This window comes from Schistocerca gregaria, chromosome 6, assembly GCF_023897955.1.
Source record: "Schistocerca gregaria isolate iqSchGreg1 chromosome 6, iqSchGreg1.2, whole genome shotgun sequence".
Taxonomy (NCBI): Eukaryota; Metazoa; Arthropoda; class Insecta; order Orthoptera; family Acrididae; genus Schistocerca; species Schistocerca gregaria.
In genome coordinates, this window is record NC_064925.1 from 336,823,048 (window position 1) to 336,846,168 (window position 23,121).

At 42.7% G+C, this 23,121-nt stretch overlaps 1 protein-coding gene across 1 annotated transcript in view; it reads left to right on the forward strand.

Moving 5' to 3' along the window:
• LOC126278873 (dynein axonemal heavy chain 2) overlaps positions 1–23,121 on the forward strand; it is a 914,655-nt gene that overhangs the window by 442,202 nt on the left and 449,332 nt on the right. Inside the window, 1 exon segment of the mRNA XM_049979148.1 lies at positions 4,755–4,921. Coding sequence (XP_049835105.1) covers positions 4,755–4,921 — 167 coding nt within the window.

Genomic DNA, 23,121 nt, shown 5'->3' on the forward strand with positions numbered 1-23,121 from the left:
AAAATCAAACAATAGATTTACACAATCACTTAAGGTATCTATGTTTCACCCTAGAAACAAATCATTACTTGATGGTGTAAAAATACTCTTCAGGGGTGAAAGTCCATCTTGCTGTTCTCAGTGACAAGTTCTTCTCATCCAAGTCTTTTGAATGCAGCACAGTTTGTTGCAATTCTAAAATGCATTCCTAGCAAATATACCCAGAATTTCTTAAAGGCATAAACAATAGCTGAAAATTCAAGGCCATAACTACTGTATTTTTCCTCTTGCATTTTTTCAATTTTTAATTTATATATATATATATTTTACTCATATACAAGACTGAATGGAGCTCGTCATCATTGGGTGATGAGAGGATGGCATTGAGCATCTCGAATGATTGCCTCTGCTCTCCCGAGAAACTCATCAGTTGTCTTCTAAAACTGGCATTTTGCAAAATTAATTTCCAAGCCATATTCTGCTGCAGTTTCTGACACTAAACCAAACCATTGAAGTGCTTCATAATCAGTCTTTGTTTGTATTATAGTACTGTCCATGTAAATAAATACAATATTCCCTCGCGCCAGAGCTGAGAAAAAAATGTTTATAAAACACTAGAACACTGCAGGTGAATTTGGTAGTCTAGATAGAACTAGACCTGTATTGTATTGTATTGTATTGTATTTTTATTGATCCAGGCAATCATAGTATTATACAGCTGTACATATGATATTGGACAGGTCAAGAGAGCTATTTACAAGTAATTTTTACAAATTGATTTTTACATTATTTTGTAGCAAGGAAATTACCTATCTTAAACAAAACAGTTAATACAAATCATAGAATTGCATGGTTGTACATATGATATTGGACAGGTCAAGAGAATATATTTGCAAGTAATTTCTAATAAATTGATTTTATATTATTTTGTAATGAGGAAGTTAGCTATCTTTAACAAAACAGTAAATACAAGTGTTGTATAGTAAAATACAAACAGCCAATACAAATGTAATAGTAAAATAATCCAGTATATTTCATAGACATGCACAGTATATAATAATCCAGTATATTTGATAGACAAGCACAGTATACAATTTTCTGACCTAATTGAACATTTATCATAAAATTGTTTAAAATTTTAAACCCTTTCAAAAAAAATATCAACTGCATAAAAGCAATGGTTCAAGAGATATTTTTATAACTTATGTGTGAAGGCTCTTGGGTTGTTTGTTGCTCTGATTTCATTTGGTAAATTTTTATACATTTGTATCCCAACATCTTAAACACTTTCTTGGTAGCAGGTAGTTCTGGACTGAATCATATGTAGGTCAGATTGCTGCCTTGTTGCATAGCTATAAATATTTCCATTGAATTTTAATGTGCAGTCATTGTTTAACAGAGAGATATTTTTTTAACTTATGTGTGAAGGCTCTTGGGTTGTTTGTTGCTCTGATTTCATTTGGTAAATTATTATACATTTGTATCCCAACATTTTAAACACTTTTTTGGTAGCAGGTAGTTCTGGACTGAATCATATGTAGGTCAGATTGCTGCCTTGTTGCATAGTTATAAATATTTCCATTGAATTTTAATGTGTAGTCATTGTTTAACAGGTGTGACTTGACAAATGAGACGATATTATAAATGTAAGCAGAGGGCAGTGTCATAATGCTATTTGTTTTGAAATGTTGTCTGCATGATTCGTTATGTCTTAGGTAACATATTATGCGTATTACCTTTTTTTGCATTTTGAAAATGTATCTACCTCCAGGTGAGTTCCCCCAAAATATGATTCCATACTGTCTGGTGGAGACCAACAGGCACAGCATCAGCACGTTGTCGGACAGGGTGGTGGGGAAAAAAGGAGCAAAACAGGTGATGAGCAGGGAAGACGGGCAGATGCATTGACAGAGGGCTGCAAATAAACAGGGTGACAAATGAGAATTGGGGGGATACAGTAGGACAGAGGGGATTTAAACTGTTGGATGGAGGCTGTGGGGACTGTATGTTACCATAAATTGGGGCTGGTGTAGTTACGGAAGTGGAGAATGTGTTGTAAGTATACCTCCCGCCTGTGCAGTCCAGAAAAGCTGATGATGGAGGAAAAGGAATCAGATGGCTCAGGTACTAAAGCAGCCATTGAAATCAAGTGTGTTATGTTCAGCTGCATGTTGTGACACAGGGTGGTCTACTTTGATATTGTCCACAGTTAGGCCGTAGCCATTCATCCTAGTGGTCAGCTGGTTGGTGGGCATGCCAATAAAATACTGTGAAATGATAGTAGCAGAGCTGGTAAATGACATGGCTGCTTTTACTGGTTGCCCGGCCCCTGATGGGGTAGGATAAAACTGTGGCAGGAATGGCACCTGAGTCTTCTACAGGGCTTTGACCTTTGTGGCAAGGGTTTGGAATTGGGAGCGGCATAGGGATTGAGTAGGATGTTGTGGAGGTTGTTGTGGAACACCACTTTAGGAGGGGTGGGAAGTATTTTGGGTAGAATTTCCCTCATTTTGGGGCATGACGATAGGTAATCAGAGCCCTGGAGAAGGATGTGGTTCACTTGTTCCAATATGGATGGTACTGAATGATGAAGGGGACATTCCTTTGTGGGTAGTTCTTGGGGTTGGTTGGAGGTTTGAGGGTGTGAGAGGAAATGGCATGGGAGATTTGTTTTCGGATTAGGTCTGAGGGACAGTGCCTATCTGTGAAGGCCTTGGTGAGGCCCTAAGCTTGCTGAGCAAGGGAATTTTTGTGACTGCAGGTACGCTGTTACTGGATGTCCAGGCTGTATGGGAGGAATTTTTTGGTGTGAAAGGGATGATATCTGTCAAAATGATGGTACTGTTGGGCGGTTCGTGGGTTTAATGTGGACAAAGGTGCAAATACAGCCATCATACATGAGGAGGTCAACATCTAGGACCTTGTGAAGCATGTGGGAGAGAAGTGTTGAGGGTGTGAAGGAATGAAGATACGGTGTCTTAGCCCTGAGTCCACATCATGAAGATACCATCAATGAATGTGAACCAGACTAAGGGTTTGGTGTTGTGGGAGGCTAGGGAGGTCACCTCTTGATGGCCCATAAAAAGGTGGGCATAGGAGTGCGCCGCACATGGCTTTGCCATGGATTTTTTTTTTATATACCTCCCCCTCAAATGAGTTGGTAAGGTGTGTAAGGAATGAGGTAGTGAGTTTGAAGTCTGAGGGACATAGAGAAAGGTAGTGTTCAGTAGTGTTAAGACTGTGAGCCTGGGGCTTGTTGCTGTATAGGAAGGTAGTGTCAACAGTGATGAGTAAGGATCCAGGATGTAAAGGGGGTGGGGATGGTGGAGAGTCAGTGAAGGAAGCAGTTGGCATCTTTGACATGGGAGGCTAGATTATGGGCAATTGGTTGGACATGTTGGTCAATGAGGGCTGAAATTTTTTCAGTGGGGGCACAATAACCAGCCATAGTGGGGCGTCCAGGATTGTTGGGTTTGTGGATTTTGGGGATCATGTAGATTGGTGTGCTGGGGGTCATAGGCATGATAATGGAAATGGATTCAGGGGAGATGTTCTAGAAGGGGCCTAAAGCTTTAAGTAGGAGTTGGTGTTTGTGTCGGCCATCTTGGATGGGATCACTCAGCCAGAGTTTATAGCGTAGCAGTCAGATAATTCGTGGAGGCCTTCTCCCAGGTAGACACTGCGATTTATAACAACAGTGGTGGAACCTTTGTCTGCAGGTAGGATGATTAGGTTAGGATTTTTTTTAAGGTTGTGTATAACCTGTCATCACGCCCTGAAATGAGGGACATTCTACCTGAGACCATTTCCACCCCTCCTGAAGTGGTGTTCTGTTGCCCACCCAAGCTCCACAACATCCTAGTCCATTCCTATGCCACTTCTAATCCCATCCCCTCGCCACAAGGATCATATCCCTGTGGAGGACCCAGGTGCAAATCCTGCCCAATTCACCCAACCAACACTTCCTATTCCAGTCCTGTCACAGGTTTATCTTTCTCCATCAGGGAGCGGGCCACCAGTGAAAGCAACGATGTCATTTACCTGCTGTGCTGCAATCATTGCACAGTGTGTTTTATTGGTATGAGTTCCAACCAGCTGTCCACCAGGGTGAATGGCCACTGCCTAACTGGGGCCAAGAGCAAAGTAGACCCCTGGTGACACAACATGTAGTTGAACAAAACACATTTGATTTCAGTGACTGCTTCACTAACTGAGCCATCTGTACTTTCCGCCACCACCAGCTTTTCAGAGCTGTGCAGATGGGGGTTATGCTTACAACAGCCGCACGGTCTAGGCACCTTGTCACAATACAATTTGTACATTTCCTTCTTATTTCATTTATGATAGCTGCTTCAGGATTGTCTTCAAGAGATGTACAGCTATATTTATTTAAGCCTCCTGTCTCTGAAAGGCTAATGGGCTCTGTGATCATAATTAATCATGATATTCACTGGTTGTTTAACAATGGCTTCCTTGATAGTGTAATCAGGAAAATATATTATTAGATTAAGAGAACTAAATGTGGTTGCTGGTCTGAAGTATCATTTGATGCTGGGAAAACATACAAAATATTTATCTATATATTTGTGTAGTAAACATTTACAAATTTTGACATTATACATGGCACTCAATTTTTCATTTACATTAAAGGGGCCTCAAAGTTTAAGACAGTATGTGTTCTGGATTATTAGTATGATGTTGGTCTGCTTAAATCTAAAAGCTTATGTATAGAATGATGAGATAGCTTTTTGTTGATCTCTGTGTATTTCAGGTAGTATTATTGGCCATGAAGGATATGAATAATGCCAAACTTACTTCAGATGATCTCCCATTATTCAACGGAATTACGTCTGATTTGTTTCCACAAGTGGAAGTCCCTGTTTTAGAATATGATGAACTTACAGCTGCAATAAAGGCTGAATTAAAGGCAGAAGGTCTACAGGTACAGTATTGTAGAATTATTCAAATGTAACGTAAAGTATACAGTAAGATACCAGATTTAAAAGAAACTCTTTTCTTGACTAGTATCTCTTTTATGTATACTGAACATTCTGTAGCATTACAGTGTGTAAAATTTTTAGTACCTGCCATTGTTTTCCATAGTTATTTTTGTTACATCATGCTTCTATTTGTAGCAACTGATTTCTGATTTTTTGCTCCCCTTTTATTAAAAAAAGGACACAGTTATAAACTATAGTACTCAAAAATATTTCCTTTGTGGGTCCATTGCACAGGATACACTGAGCCTTAGAAGAACAACTGAGGAATTCCCTAGAAAAATGGAGCATTTATGACTTCAGTAGCCAACAGTAACAGCCTGGAGACTCTCGTATACCGCTTTACAGTAATACTTTGCAGTATTAGCTTGAAATACCATTGCAACATTTGGCTCTCTGACAGTCCAAGAGACAGTTTTAATGAGATTATGCATATTTAACAGGATAATCAATGTTTGTGATGACTTCAATGTCGATCTTGTGTCTATAATGTACTAACCAAGAGCATTAAGATTGGTTGATTCTACACCTATAGCTATGCTCTGTCTCTGTGAAGTGTGTGGCAGAGGGTATATCCCACTGTACCAGTTATTAGAGCTTTTTCTGCTCCATTCACATATGGGACATGAGAAAAAATGAGTGTTTAAATGCCTCTGTTCATGCTGTAATTAATCTAATGTTATCATCATGATCCCTTTGGGAGCATTATTTGTGTGTGTGTAGGGGGGGGGGGGGGGGGGTGAGGGGGGAGGGAGGGGATGTAATATATTTCTATGGTCATCATTTTAAGCTTGTTCTTGAAACTTCAATAGTAAATTTTTGGGATAGTTTCTGTGTATCTTTGTGAGTCTGTTAGTTCAGTTCTTTCAAACACCTCAGTGACACTCTCCCTTAGGCTAAGCAAACCTGTGACCATTCATACTGATCTTCTCTGTGTGTGTTCAATATACTTCCTAGTCTTCGTTTGTATGGGTCCCACACACTTGAGCAGTATTCTAGTATGGGTAGCAGGACTGATTTGTAAGAAATCCCGTTTGTAGACTGACTACATTTCCCTAGTACTTTACCAATAAACTGAAGTTTACCAATGACTTCACACACAGTTGAGTCTTTGTGATCATTCCATTTCATGTCCATGTTAAGTGCTACACCCAGTTCTTTGTATTAGTTCCACTTTGGATTATTTCCCACAGTAAAATTCCAAATGAGGAGTGAAAGATTTGATCCAAAAGCCATTAAAATTTGTTTTCAGACTGAACTATCCTCATTTATTGTTAAAGCTATCCTCATTTATTGTTAAAAATAGAATGAATTTACAAGTTGGGTTTTGATTATTGAAGGAAATTATAGACCAGAATTTTAAAAAGGCTTGATTATTTTGGGATGACACAGGAAAGAGATTGACATAGCGGAAAGTGTAAATAAGAAGTTAAACTTTTCCTTAAACAAACTACTGCTGTACAGGGGTACTGTACTGTAGATGTTTGATTCATTTTCAGATCTGTAAATTTTTCAGAATGATACATGTGCACTATCTGTTATTAATAAAAGTGTGATGCACAATACTCCAAAAATAAAGCAGAAACAATTCTGGAACACTATTAAACAAAGAGGGGGATTGATACAAAAATTGCCAACACATTTTTAAACACAAGGCAATGCATAAATATTCTGGCAGCAGCATACTAGCAAATTTCATTCTATAATAGATTAGACATCATCAAAAAAAGTTTTGGAACACCCCATTTCCCAGAACTCCTGAAGATAGACATTTACTGTGGATATTGTATCACAGACAGTCCCTTTGACCGTTCAGAGATGTCACTAAACCTACCCAAAGACGTAAATACCCATGAATGAGCAGCACTTATTAGGCAGAGGGGCTCCGCCAGCCCATCAGTTCTGGTCATTCTACCAGGAAGGAGGTACATGTCTCGTGTTGTCTGTAGTTCAACCATGCCTAGACAGTCAATACTGCGATCATGTCCGCATTGTTACTTTGTGCTAGGAAGAGCTCTCAACAAGGAAAGTGTCCAGTTGTCTCTGAGTGAACTAAAGTGATGTTGTTTGGACATGGAGGAGGTACACAGAGACAGGAACTGTTGATGACAAACCTCGCTCTGTCCGCCCAAGGACTACTACTACAGTGGATGACCGTTACCTATGGATTATGCCTCAGAGGAGCCCTGACAGCAATGCCACCATGTTGAATAATGCTGTTTGTGCAGCTACAGGATGTTGTGTTACGACTCAAGCTCTGCACAATAGGCTGCATGATGTGCAACCTCACTCCTGACATCCATGGAAAAGTCCATCTTTGCAACCACAACAGCAAGCAACATGGGCCCAACATTATGCCGAATGGGCCACTCGGGATTGTCATCGCATTCTCTTCACTGTTGAGTGTCACATATGCCTTCAACCAGACAATCGTCGGAGACATGTTCGGAGGCAACCCGGTCAGGCTGAACATCTTAGACGCACTGTCCAACAAGTGCAGCAAGGTGGAGGTTCCCTGATGTTTTGGGGTGGCATTATGTGGGGCCGACGTACTCCACTAGTGGTCATGGAAAGTGCCGTAGTGGCTGGAAGATATGTAAATGCCATCTTCCGACCGATAGTGCAACCATATCAGCATCATGCTGGCGAGGAATTCGTGCTCATGGACGACAATATGCGCCGCCATCGTCCACATCTGGTGATTGACTTCCTTCAGGATAACGGCATCACTCAACTAGAGTGGCCAGCATGTTCTCCAGGCATGAAATGCCTGGTCTTGATCAAAAAGGGCTGTTGATGGATGATGTGATCCACCAACCACTCTGAGGGATTTATGCCGAATCGCCCTTGACAAGTGGGACAATCTGGACCAACAGTGCCTTGACTAACTTGTGGATAGTATGTCACGAGAAATACAGGCATGCATCAATGCTAAAGGGCGTGCTACTGGGTATTAGAGGTACCAGTATGTGCAGCAATCTGGACCACCACCTCTGAAGGTCTTACTGTATGGTGGTACAACATGCAATGTGTGGTTTTCATGAGTAGTAAAAAGGGTAGAACTGACATTTATGTTGATCTCTGTTCCAGTTTTCTGTACAGGTTCGGGAACTCTCAGAACCAAGGTGATGTAAAACTTTTTTTGATGTGTCTATTATCAATAGAGTATAGATTTAAGTGTCAGGAAGTTCTTTCTGAAAGTATTTGTGTGGAGTGTACCCATGTAAGGAAGTGAAACATGGACAGTAAATAGTTAGACAAGAAGAGAATAGAAGCTTCCAAAATGCGGTGCTACAGAAGTATGCTGAAGATAAGATGGGTAGATTACATAACTAATGAGGAGGTACTGAATAGAATTGGGGAGTAGAGTAATTTGTGGCACAAATTGACTAGAAGAAGGGATTGGTTAGTTCTGTGGCATCAAGTGATCACCAATTTAGTTGTGGAGAGGAGCTTGCTGTGTAAAAATCATAGAGGGAGACCAAGAGATGGGTACATTAAACATGTTCAGAAGGATGTAGGTTGCAGTGGTTACTCAGAGATGAAGAGGCTTGAACAGGATAGAGTAGTATGGAGAGCTGCATACAACCAGTCTGTGGACCGAAGACCACAGCAACAACGTCATTAGACAGACAAGTAGTTTCAAAGCAGCAGATGTTAAATCTTACAGAGGATCCCAGTATGGATCAGACCATTATTTTGTAAAAATGAATAGTTTTTGACCATGGAAGAACGCAAAGAATGAGTCTAACAACATTAAAATAAATTCTACTGAGAAAGCTCGAAATGTACACTTCAGTATTGACAGCCTACAAGATAAAAGTATACAAACGTTCTTTGCTGCTGGAATGGGTGGAGGAAACAAACAAACAAACATTGGAAGAATCATTTGAAGGAAGTACAGAAGAAATACTCTGAAGTTCCAAAGAAACTGGTATAGGCAAGTGTATTCAAATACATAGATATGTAAACAGGCAGAATATGGGGTTGTGGATTGCTATGCCTGTATAAGACAACAAGTGTCTGAAACAGTTATTAAATTAATTACTGCTACTACAATGGCAAGTTATCAAGATTTAAGTTAGTTTGAACCTGGTGCTATAGTTGGCGCATGAGTGACGGGACGCAGCATCTTTGATGTAGCGATGAAGTTGGGATTTTCCCATACGACCATTTCACAAGTGTACCATGAATATCAGGAACCCGGTAAAACATCAAGTCTCTGACAGTGCTGCGGTCAGGAAAAGATCCTGCAAGAACGGGACCAACAGTGACTGAAGAGAATCATTCAATGTGATAGAAGTGCAACCCTACTGTAAATTGCTGCAGATTTCAATGCTGGGGCATCAACAAGTGTCAGCGTGCGAAACGTCAAAGAAACATATTTGAAATGGACTTTCGAGGCCAAAGGCCCACTCATGTTCCTTTGATGACTGCATGACACAAAGCTTTACACCTTGCCTGGGCTAGTAAACACCGACATTGGACTGTTGATGACAGGAAACATGTTGCCTGGTCAGATGAGTCATGTTTCAAACAGTATAGATCGGATGGACATGTATGGGTATGGACACAACCTCATGAATTCACGGACCTTGCATGTCAGCAGGGGACTGTTCAAGCTGTTGGAAGCTCTATAACGGTGTGGGACATGTGAAGTAGGAGTAAGATGGGACACCTATCAAGAGAAGACTCTGACAGATGACACGTATGTAAGCATCCTGTTTGATTACCTGCATCCATTCACGTCCATTGTTCATTCTGACGGACTTGGGAAATTCCAGCAGGACAATGTGACACCCCACATGTCCAGAATTGCTAAAGAGTGGCTCCAGGATCACTCTTCTGAGTTTAAACACTTCTGCTGGCTACCAAACTCCCCAGACATGAACATAATTGAGCATATCTGGGATTCCTTGCAATGTGCTGTTCAGAAGAGATCTCCACCGCGTCATGCTCTTGTGGATTTATGGACAGCCCTGCAGGATTTATGGTGTCAGTTCCCCCCAGCACTACTTTGGACATTAGTTTAATCCGTGCCACATCATGCTGCAGCACTTCTGCATGCTCAGCCCTACACAATATTAGGCAGAGGTACCAGTTTCTTTGGGTCTTCAGTGTATATGAATATATAAAATCCAGTGTTACAAGTATAGCAACTGAGGTGCTGTGCATAAGGGGAAACAACAACAGCCATACAGCAGAATGGTGGTTGGAGTAAATAGAGGTGGCAGTTAAAGAAAAGAGGAATGCATTCAACTGAAGGTTGAATGATAAATCAGAAGTAACAAGAACAATCTACAAGGGAAAGGAGGATGAAGTGATAAAAAATAAGGATAGCAAAGAATGAATCATGGCAAAGGTCATGTGCCAATTCAATAGTAAACTAGGATTTGGGAGAGCGAAAGAAGCATGGTCAGTATTAAAAGGACTTCAATCAGAGACAAAATCCAAAACCAATCTTCAACTGATAACACCAAAAGAATGATACAAATATTTGCAGAAATTATGAAATGAGGATGGAGATAAGTATCTGGAGGAAGGAACAGTGGAAGAAAAGGAACAGGAAGGGGAGGAGATCCAAGTTTTAGAAAGTGAGATGAGCAAGGTATTAAGAACATGGAAGAATGGTAAATCACCTGGACCAGGCAGTATCAATCTGGAGCTCTTAAAATATGATGGTGACAAAATTGTGGAACTAGCAACACAGCTATTCAATTAAAAGTTTCGTGGAGTTTCAGTACTCAAGGAAAAGAAGCCGGGCTGTATTAATACTATATTTAAGAAAGGGGATTGCTAAAGCTGCTTGAACTATTGTGGAATTCGTGTTATAAACACTTTAGTGATGTAAATAAAACAGAAAGAAACTTCCACATGGGAAAAATATATTAAAAATAAAGATTCCAAGACTTACCAAGCGGGAAAGCGCCGGCAGACAGGCACATGAACAAAACACACAAACACACACACAACAAAATTACGAGCTTTCGCAACTGGCAGTTGCTTCATCAGGAAGGAAGGAAGGAGAGGGAAAAATGAAAGGGTGTGGGTTTTAAGGGAGAGGGTAAGGAGTCATTCCAATCCCGGGAGCGGAAAGACTTCCCTTAGGGGAAAAAAAAAAGGACAGGTGTACACTCGCACACACACACACATATCCATCCGCACATACACAGACACAAGCAGACATATTTAAAGGCAAAGAGTTAAGGGCAGAGATGTCAGTCGAGGCGGAAGTACAGAGGCAAAGAAGTTGTTGAAAGACAGGTGAGGTATGAGCGGCGGCAACTTGAAATTAGCGGAGGTTGAGGCCTGGCGGATATCGAGAAGAGAGGATATACTGAAGGGCGAGTTCCCATCTCCGGAGTTCGGATAGGTTGGTGTTGGTGGGAAGTATCCAGATAACTCGGACGGTGTAACACTGTGCCAAGATGTGCTGGCCGTGCATCAAGGCATGTTTAGCCACAGGGTAATCCTCATTACCAACAAACACTGTCTGCCTGTGTCCATTCATGCGAATGGACAGTTTGTTGCTGGTCATTCCCACATAGAAAGCATCACAGTGCAGGCAGGTCAGTTGGTAAATCACGTGGGTGCTTTCACATGTGGCTCTCCCTTTGATTGTGTACACCTTCCGGGTTACAGGACTGGAGTAGGTGGTGGTGGGAGGGTGCATAGGACAGGTTTTACACCGGGGGCGGTTGCAAGGGTAGGAGCCAGAGGGTAGGGGAGGTGGTTTGGGGATTTCATAGGGATGAACCAAGAGGTTACGAAGGTTAGGTGGACGGCGGAAAGACACTCTTGGTGGAGTGGGGAGGATTTCATGAAGGATGGATCTCATTTCGGGGCAGGATTTTAGGAAGTCGTATCCCTGCTGGAGAGCCACATTCAAGGTCTGATCCAGTCCCGGGAAGTATTCTGTTACAAGTGGGGCACTTTTGGGGTTCTTCTGTGAGAGGTTCTGGGTTTGAGGGGATGAGGAAGTGGCTCTGGTTATCTGCTTCTGTACCAGGTTGGGAGGGTAGTTGCGGGATGCGAAAGCTGTTTTCAGGTTGTTGGTGTAATGGTCGAGGGATTCAGGACTGGAGCAGATTCGTTTGCCCCGAAGGCCTAGGCTGTAGGGAAGGGACCGTTTGATATGGAATGGGTGGCAGCTGTCATAATGGAGGTACTGTTGCTTGTTGGTGGGTTTGATGTGGACGGATGTGTGCAGCTGGCCATTGGACAGATGGAGGTCAACATCTAGGAAAGTGGCATGGGATTTGGAGTAGGACCAGGTGAATCTGATGGAACCAAAGGAGTTGAGGTTGGAGAGGAAATTCTGGAGTTGTTCTTCACTGTGAGTCCAGATCATGAAGATGTCGTCAATAAATCTGTACCAAACTTTGGGTTGGCAGGCTTGGGTAACCAAGAAGGCTTCCTCTAAGCGACCCATAAATAGGTTGGCATACGAGGGGGCCATCCTGGTACCCATGGCTGTTCCCTTTAATCGACTGACATCTCTGCCCTTAACTCTTTGCCTTTAAATATGTCTGCTTGTGTCTGTGTATGTGCGGATGGATATGTGTGTGTGTGTGCGAGTGTACACCTGTCCTTTTTTTTTCCCCTAAGGGAAGTCTTTCCGCTCCCGGGATTGGAATGACTCCTTACCCTCTCCCTTAAAACCCACACCCTTTCATTTTTCCCTCTCCTTCCTTCCTTCCTGACGAAGCAACTGCCAGTTGCGAAAGCTCGTAATTTTGTTGTGTGTGTGTTTGTGTGTTTTGTTCATGTGCCTGTCTGCCGGCGCTTTCCCGCTTGGTAAGTCTTGGAATCTTTATTTTTAATATATTTTTCCCATGTGGAAGTTTCTTTCTGTTTTATTTACATTGTCATTAATTTGAACCCAACAATTACGTTTGTTATTGTCTCTGTTGCATTTCGAAATCTTCTCTATCGTCTTACTTTCTCTTTTCGTTTGTACAAGAAGTTCCACTTTGTATTCATCTTCCATTTTTCCGTAATCTACCATACATTTTATCCTGCCTAATTATACTCAATAATACGTAATTTACTTCAAAAACCATAACCTAAAATTTTCAACGCTTTCAACATAACCGCTGCTATAAAATCCATTGTTCCAAGTTTACAAACATTTCGTGTAAACTCGTGAATACTATTTCACAGCTTCAGTTCCTTTCACCCATTACACAACCATCTCAGTTTTTTTCCAACAACTTTCGTTTTATTTCCATTCCCGTTTTTTCCCACAAAACCGATCATTTTCTAGCAGCTTCCCACAGGTTTACACGTTATTATTTCTTCATCAAACAATTGTTAGCCTCATTATCATAACCTTCCAGTACATAACCAGTCCTTTGAATACATTTACACACATATTCTTCGAGATTTTATTCAAAAATTTTTTTCAAATTTTATTTTTTCGCAAATTATTTTTTCGAAACTTTTTTCGAAAAAATTTTTTTGTCGAAATTTTCTTGAATTTCTCGAAATTTTCTTGAATTTCCCCACCCTTTAACGTGATTTGGAGACAACATAACTACCCAACCTTTGCACCCATTGTTGTTCACCAACCTAAGTTCAGCACATGATCAACATAGCTCATCTCAAACCAACACTTTTTCGACTTTTTTCACACCTTTATCTCTCCCTATATAAATCTCTCTTTACTTTCACTTTAACCTCATATTACCCCTTCCACCTACCAATACCATGTCAACCTCACAACATCCCTACAACGACCCCATTAAATTTTATTTACATTCCCTCCGCAAACATGCCTTCACCCTAGCCAGATTACGCTCCCATATTTTATTTACTCAGGCTTGTCTGACATTTGGCATTACTCCCAAAGGCCTCACACTTAAAGTTCCCATCTCTGGCTGCAATCCTTCTTTCCATCAGTCCTTATACCAGTTCCAAACAGCACAATCCATAGCCCTCACCCGCCTAATCCTTCACCTATACATAGACTCGGCCAATGAACACACCCGTCAACTCCTATCCCAAATCAAAGTCCTCAATCTTTCCTCTCCCGCATCCACACCGGCTGTACATAGCATCCTCCTACAGGCCAACCGCAAATTAGAACAACATGCCACCCTCCACCTCAAAAAACTATCCAATCTCCTGGTTTCCCACCTCCGGAAAGGCAACTCACTCACCCTCCACAACCTTTCCAACAAACCTCAACCTCCTCTCATTGCACACAGACCCAGTCTCTCCCATCTACTCAATCTCCCACTTCCAGCTCCACTCCCCCCAACACCTCAAAATTCTAGTCAACACAATCTGGAACCACAACACCCCAATTCAGTAGTTAACCTTTCCTCCAAACCCCTCTCCCAATCCGAAACCTCTGTCCTATCCAAAGGCCTCACCTTCAGCCCCACTCCCAGGTTCAACCAAACTGCCCTTGTCAAGGATTTACTGTCCTACACTCGTAGTCTCTGCTGGAAATATCACTTTGCCATGAAGAAAAACAATCCTGATCCCACTCCTAATGATCCAACTCCCCAAGACACTATCCAAATTGAACCCTGCCTGCAACAGTTCCGTCCTCCATCACAGCGGGACCCACCTCCTCTTCCTCAAAATCACCCTCTCCAAACCTTCCAGGAATTTCTCACTTCCAGCCTTGCCTCTCAATCTTTCTTGAAAAACCTTAATCCTACTCCCAACATCACCACAGCCGAATCCCAGGCTATCCGTGATCTGAAAGCTGACCGATCCATCATCATTCTTCCGGCTGACAAGGGTTCCACGACTGTGGTACTTGATCGTCGGGAGTATGTGGCTGAGGGACTGCGTCAGCTTTCAGACAACTCTACGTACAAAGTTTGCCGAAGTAATCCCATTCCTGATGTCCAGGCGGAGCTTCAAGGAATCCTCAGAACCTTAGGCCCCCTACAAAACCTTTCACCTGACTCCATCAAACTTCTCACCCCACCGTCACCTCGCACTCCTACCTTCTACCTACTTCCTAAAATTCACAAACCCAAACATCCTGGCCGCCCCATTGTAGCTGGTTACCAAGCCCCCACAGAACGTATCTCTGCCTACGTAGATCAACACCTTCAACCCATTACATGCAGTCTCCCATCCTTCATCAAAGACACCAACCACTTTCTCGAACGCCTGGAATCCGTACCCAGTCTGTTACCCCCAGAAACCATCCTGGTAACCATTGATGCCACTTCCCTATACACAAATATCCCGCACGTCCAGGGCCTCGCTGCAATGGAGCACTTCCTTTCACGCCGATCACCTGCCACCCTACCTAAAACCTCTTTCCTCGTCACCTTAGCCAGCTTCATCCTGACCCACAACTTCTTCACTTTTGAAGGCCAGACATACCAACAATTAAAGGGAACAGCCATGGGTACCAGGATGGCCCCCTCGTATGCCAACCTATTTATGGGTCGCTTAGAGGAAGCCTTCTTGGTTACCCAAGCCTGCCAACCCAAAGTTTGGTACAGATTTATTGACGACATCTTCATGATCTGGACTCACAGTGAAGAACAACTCCAGAATTTCCTCTCCAACCTCAACTCCTTTGGTTCCATCAGATTCACCTGGTCCTACTCCAAATCCCATGCCACTTTCCTAGATGTTGACCTCCATCTGTCCAATGGCCAGCTGCACACATCCGTCCACATCAAACCCACCAACAAGCAACAGTACCTCCATTATGACAGCTGCCACCCATTCCATATCAAACGGTCCCTTCCCTACAGCCTAGGCCTTCGGGGCAAACGAATCTGCTCCAGTCCTGAATCCCTCGACCATTACACCAACAACCTGAAAACAGCTTTCGCATCCCGCAACTACCCTCCCAACCTGGTACAGAAGCAGATAACCAGAGCCACTTCCTCATCCCCTCAAACCCAGAACCTCTCACAGAAGAACCCCAAAAGTGCCCCACTTGTAACAGAATACTTCCCGGGACTGGATCAGACCTTGAATGTGGCTCTCCAGCAGGGATACGACTTCCTAAAATCCTGCCCCGAAATGAGATCCATCCTTCATGAAATCCTCCCCACTCCACCAAGAGTGTCTTTCCGCCGTCCACCTAACCTTCGTAACCTCTTGGTTCATCCCTATGAAATCCCCAAACCACCTCCCCTACCCTCTGGCTCCTACCCTTGCAACCGCCCCCGGTGTAAAACCTGTCCTATGCACCCTCCCACCACCACCTACTCCAGTCCTGTAACCCGGAAGGTGTACACAATCAAAGGGAGAGCCACATGTGAAAGCACCCACGTGATTTACCAACTGACCTGCCTGCACTGTGATGCTTTCTATGTGGGAATGACCAGCAACAAACTGTCCATTCGCATGAATGGACACAGGCAGACAGTGTTTGTTGGTAATGAGGATTACCCTGTGGCTAAACATGCCTTGATGCACGGCCAGCACATCTTGGCACAGTGTTACACCGTCCGAGTTATCTGGATACTTCCCACCAACACCAACCTATCCGAACTCCGGAGATGGGAACTCGCCCTTCAGTATATCCTCTCTTCTCGATATCCGCCAGGCCTCAACCTCCGCTAATTTCAAGTTGCCGCCGCTCATACCTCACCTGTCTTTCAACAACTTCTTTGCCTCTGTACTTCCGCCTCGACTGACATCTCTGCCCTTAACTCTTTGCCTTTAAATATGTCTGCTTGTGTCTGTGTATGTGCGGATGGATATGTGTGTGTGTGTGCGAGTGTACACCTGTCCTTTTTTTTTTCCCCTAAGGGAAGTCTTTCCGCTCCCGGGATTGGAATGACTCCTTACCCTCTCCCTTAAAACCCACACCCTTTCATTTTTCCCTCTCCTTCCTTCCTTCCTGACGAAGCAACTGCCAGTTGCGAAAGCTCGTAATTTTGTTGTGTGTGTGTTTGTGTGTTTTGTTCATGTGCCTGTCTGCCGGCGCTTTCCCGCTTGGTAAGTCTTGGAATCTTTATTTTTAATATATTTTTCCCATGTGGAAGTTTCTTTCTGTTTTATTTACATCGTCATTAATTTGAACCCAACAATTACGTTTGTTATTGTCTCTGTTGCATTTCGAAATCTTCTCTATCGTCTTACTTTCTCTTTTCGTTTGTACAAGAAGTTCCACTTTGTATTCATCTTCCATTTTTCCGTAATCTACCATACATTTTATCCTGCCTAATTATACTCAATAATACGTAATTTACTTCAAAAACCATAACCTAAAATTTTCAACGCTTTCAACATAACCGCTGCTATAAAATCCATTGTTCCAAGTTTACAAACATTTCGTGTAAACTCGTGAATACTATTTCACAGCTTCAGTTCCTTTCACCCATTACACAACCATCTCAGTTTTTTTCCAACAACTTTCGTTTTATTTCCATTCCCGTTTTTTCCCACAAAACCGATCATTTTCTAGCAGCTTCCCACAGGTTTACACGTTATTATTTCTTCATCAAACAATTGTTAGCCTCATTATCATAACCTTCCAGTACATAACCAGTCCTTTGAATACATTTACACACATATTCTTCGAGATTTTATTCAAAAATTTTTTTCGAATTTTATTTTTTCGCAAATTATTTTTTCGAAACTTTTTTCGAAAAAATTTTTTTGTCGAAATTTTCTTGAATTTCTCGAAATTTTCTTGAATTTCCCCACCCTTTAACGTGATTTGGAGACAACATAACTACCCAACCTTTGCACCCATTGTTGTTCACCAACCTAAGTTCAGCACATGATCAACATAGCTCATCTCAAACCAACACTTTTTCGACTTTTTTCACACCTTTATCTCTCCCTATATAAATCTCTCTTTACTTTCACTTTAACCTCACATTACCCTTTCCACCTACCAATACCATGTCAACCTCACAACATCCCTACAACGACCCCATTAAATTTTATTTACATTCCCTCCGCAAACATGCCTTCACCCTAGCCAGATTACGCTCCCATATTTTATTTACTCAGGCTTGTCTGACATTTGGCATTACTCCCAAAGGCCTCACACTTAAAGTTCCCATCTCTGGCTGCAATCCTTCTTTCCATCAGTCCTTATACCAGTTCCAAACAGCACAATCCATAGCCCTCACCCGCCTAATCCTTCACCTATACATAGACTCGGCCAATGAACACACCCGTCAACTCCTATCCCAAATCAAAGTCCTCAATCTTTCCTCTCCCGCATCCACACCGGCTGTACATAGCATCCTCCTACAGGCCAACCGCAAATTAGAACAACATGCCACCCTCCACCTCAAAAAACTATCCAATCTCCTGGTTTCCCACCTCCGGAAAGGCAACTCACTCACCCTCCACAACCTTTCCAACAAACCTCAACCTCCTCTCATTGCACACAGACCCAGTCTCTCCCATCTACTCAATCTCCCACTTCCAGCTCCACTCCCCCCAACACCTCAAAATTCTAGTCAACACAATCTGGAACCACAACACCCCAATTCAGTAGTTAACCTTTCCTCCAAACCCCTCTCCCAATCCGAAACCTCTGTCCTATCCAAAGGCCTCACCTTCAGCCCCACTCCCAGGTTCAACCAAACTGCCCTTGTCAAGGATTTACTGTCCTACACTCGTAGTCTCTGCTGGAAATATCACTTTGCCATGAAGAAAAACAATCCTGATCCCACTCCTAATGATCCAACTCCCCAAGACACTATCCAAATTGAACCCTGCCTGCAACAGTTCCGTCCTCCATCACAGCGGGACCCACCTCCTCTTCCTCAAAATCACCCTCTCCAAACCTTCCAGGAATTTCTCACTTCCAGCCTTGCCTCTCAATCTTTCTTGAAAAACCTTAATCCTACTCCCAACATCACCACAGCCGAATCCCAGGCTATCCGTGATCTGAAAGCTGACCGATCCATCATCATTCTTCCGGCTGACAAGGGTTCCACGACTGTGGTACTTGATCGTCGGGAGTATGTGGCTGAGGGACTGCGTCAGCTTTCAGACAACTCTACGTACAAAGTTTGCCGAAGTAATCCCATTCCTGATGTCCAGGCGGAGCTTCAAGGAATCCTCAGAACCTTAGGCCCCCTACAAAACCTTTCACCTGACTCCATCAAACTTCTCACCCCACCGTCACCTCGCACTCCTACCTTCTACCTACTTCCTAAAATTCACAAACCCAAACATCCTGGCCGCCCCATTGTAGCTGGTTACCAAGCCCCCACAGAACGTATCTCTGCCTACGTAGATCAACACCTTCAACCCATTACATGCAGTCTCCCATCCTTCATCAAAGACACCAACCACTTTCTCGAACGCCTGGAATCCGTACCCAGTCTGTTACCCCCAGAAACCATCCTGGTAACCATTGATGCCACTTCCCTATACACAAATATCCCGCACGTCCAGGGCCTCGCTGCAATGGAGCACTTCCTTTCACGCCGATCACCTGCCACCCTACCTAAAACCTCTTTCCTCGTCACCTTAGCCAGCTTCATCCTGACCCACAACTTCTTCACTTTTGAAGGCCAGACATACCAACAATTAAAGGGAACAGCCATGGGTACCAGGATGGCCCCCTCGTATGCCAACCTATTTATGGGTCGCTTAGAGGAAGCCTTCTTGGTTACCCAAGCCTGCCAACCCAAAGTTTGGTACAGATTTATTGACGACATCTTCATGATCTGGACTCACAGTGAAGAACAACTCCAGAATTTCCTCTCCAACCTCAACTCCTTTGGTTCCATCAGATTCACCTGGTCCTACTCCAAATCCCATGCCACTTTCCTAGATGTTGACCTCCATCTGTCCAATGGCCAGCTGCACACATCCGTCCACATCAAACCCACCAACAAGCAACAGTACCTCCATTATGACAGCTGCCACCCATTCCATATCAAACGGTCCCTTCCCTACAGCCTAGGCCTTCGGGGCAAACGAATCTGCTCCAGTCCTGAATCCCTCGACCATTACACCAACAACCTGAAAACAGCTTTCGCATCCCGCAACTACCCTCCCAACCTGGTACAGAAGCAGATAACCAGAGCCACTTCCTCATCCCCTCAAACCCAGAACCTCTCACAGAAGAACCCCAAAAGTGCCCCACTTGTAACAGAATACTTCCCGGGACTGGATCAGACCTTGAATGTGGCTCTCCAGCAGGGATACGACTTCCTAAAATCCTGCCCCGAAATGAGATCCATCCTTCATGAAATCCTCCCCACTCCACCAAGAGTGTCTTTCCGCCGTCCACCTAACCTTCGTAACCTCTTGGTTCATCCCTATGAAATCCCCAAACCACCTCCCCTACCCTCTGGCTCCTACCCTTGCAACCGCCCCCGGTGTAAAACCTGTCCTATGCACCCTCCCACCACCACCTACTCCAGTCCTGTAACCCGGAAGGTGTACACAATCAAAGGGAGAGCCACATGTGAAAGCACCCACGTGATTTACCAACTGACCTGCCTGCACTGTGATGCTTTCTATGTGGGAATGACCAGCAACAAACTGTCCATTCGCATGAATGGACACAGGCAGACAGTGTTTGTTGGTAATGAGGATTACCCTGTGGCTAAACATGCCTTGATGCACGGCCAGCACATCTTGGCACAGTGTTACACCGTCCGAGTTATCTGGATACTTCCCACCAACACCAACCTATCCGAACTCCGGAGATGGGAACTCGCCCTTCAGTATATCCTCTCTTCTCGATATCCGCCAGGCCTCAACCTCCGCTAATTTCAAGTTGCCGCCGCTCATACCTCACCTGTCTTTCAACAACTTCTTTGCCTCTGTACTTCCGCCTCGACTGACATCTCTGCCCTTAACTCTTTGCCTTTAAATATGTCTGCTTGTGTCTGTGTATGTGCGGATGGATATGTGTGTGTGTGTGCGAGTGTACACCTGTCCTTTTTTTTTTCCCCTAAGGGAAGTCTTTCCGCTCCCGGGATTGGAATGACTCCTTACCCTCTCCCTTAAAACCCACACCCTTTCATTTTTCCCTCTCCTTCCTTCCTTCCTGACGAAGCAACTGCCAGTTGCGAAAGCTCGTAATTTTGTTGTGTGTGTGTTTATAAAACACTTTAGTGAGAAATTTTGGGAAAATAACTAAAAATAAGCTGGAAAAAATTCTAATACTCAAGATGAACAATGTAGTTTCAAAGCCGGTAGATCATGCATTGACCATATTTTCACATTAGAACAGATCTTAGAGAAACATAGGGAAAATAAAAAAAATATAGGACTAATTATCATAGATTTTGAAAAAGGATGTGATACTGCCCTGAGAAAACAACTTTGAAGAGCATTACATGTGGCAAAAATAAAGGATCCTTTAATTGAAATAATACAAGAAGTGTATAGAGATAACATATGTCAAGTGAAAATTGGTAGTACACTTTCAGAGAAATTTAGAACAAGCAAGGGTCTGTTACAAGACTGTCAGCAACATTATTTAAAGTCTATGTAGACATCAGTATAAAAACATGGTCTCATAAATACAATGGGATGGGGCTGGAAATTAAAGATGGAGTTCATTTACATCGACTACTATTTGCTGATGATCAAGTAGCTATAGCTTAAGATGGGGGGGGGATGCAGATTATATATGAAGAAAATTAGTAATGGAATACATAAATTGGGGATTGAAGATTAATTACCAGAAAACAGAATACCTTACTAGTGATCCAGGTGGCTTATACATAGAGGGAAAGAAAATTAAGAAGGTTAGCACTTTCTGTTGTTTGGGATCAATTTTAGAGATAGAGATAAAATCAGAGGTAGAACTTAATAAAATAATTAGCAGAGGAAGGAAGGTGATTGGGATGCTCAACTCAATCTTATGGAACAGAAATGCAATAAACTGAACCAAAAAATCATATATAAATTGATAATAGAGAGTAGTTATGTATGGAGTGGAGATTTATACTACTAATCTGAAACCCATAAAAAACTGCAAGCAGTAGAAATGGACTTCTGGAGAAGATCAGCAAAAATTTCTAGAAAAGAGAAAGTAAGAAATGATAATAAAGAGAATGGAAGTAAGAGAAAGAATACATGACATGGTGGGCAGAAGGCAGATACAATGGTATGGGCATGTAGGAAGAATAGAGGAAGCCAGAATTCTGAACCAGAAGGAAAGAAGAGAAGGGGATGCCCTGTGATCACCTGGCTCCAAAATGTACGATTAACGATGAGAAGAGTTCGTGCAGAGGAAGAAGATAGACAAGATTGAAACACCTGGAGGGACATCCTGAGGAAATAAATTAAGATTCTATGCAACAGATGTAATAATTTCTGGGTATTTGTTATGTTGGAGAATAACCGTTGTATGGAGGAAAAGGTCAATAAATAAAATTAATCCCCACAAAATAGTTGTGGCAAAAATGTGTGCACATTGACCTTCTGTGTTTGTAATCAACAAGTCTTTCCTGACAGATATTTTGTAGTAATAATTTGTGCCTTTTCTCTGGTACATAAGTGCTTTTATTCTCTATCTTGCAATAAATAGGCAGTTTTCCATTTCTGTGTGACCTGTTTCAAAAAACGATTGATCAGTTCACCTTACGTTTAGATAGTTCTTGTACACAGCAGTACACATAGAAGTAAATGCAGAATTCTTCTGCAGAACCACACACCCATCTGATAGCATTCTTACTTGTGCGTATGTTGATTGTCATGCATGGCAGCTTAAGTCAGTTCATTTTTACTATCTGATCTTTTCATAAATAACAAATGCCATTTCTAATTACCATGTGTTGTGTGGTCAAATTATATTCTGCCAATTTTCTCAGACGAATATCTGGCCATGAAGTTCCTTTGGAATGATCAAGACAGCTTGTAGGTCAAAATTTATGACCACAACAAAAAATGGTTCAAATGGCTCTGAGCACTATGGGACTTAACTTCTGTGGTTATCAGTCTCCTAGAACTTAGAACTACTTAAACCTAACTAACCTAAGGACATCACACACATCCATGCCCAAGGCAGGATCGAACCTGCGACCGTAGCAGTCACGCGGTTCCGGACTGAGCGCCTTAACCGCAAGACCACCGCGGGCGGCTATGACCACAACATTTGGCGCACAATGTCCTTGAATTTTGACTTCATTACACTTATTTTGAGCCAGATTTCGTCATTGCAAATGTTTGTCATGATATTGCTTCAGCAGCTTCTTGTCCTCTATCAAAAACCTAA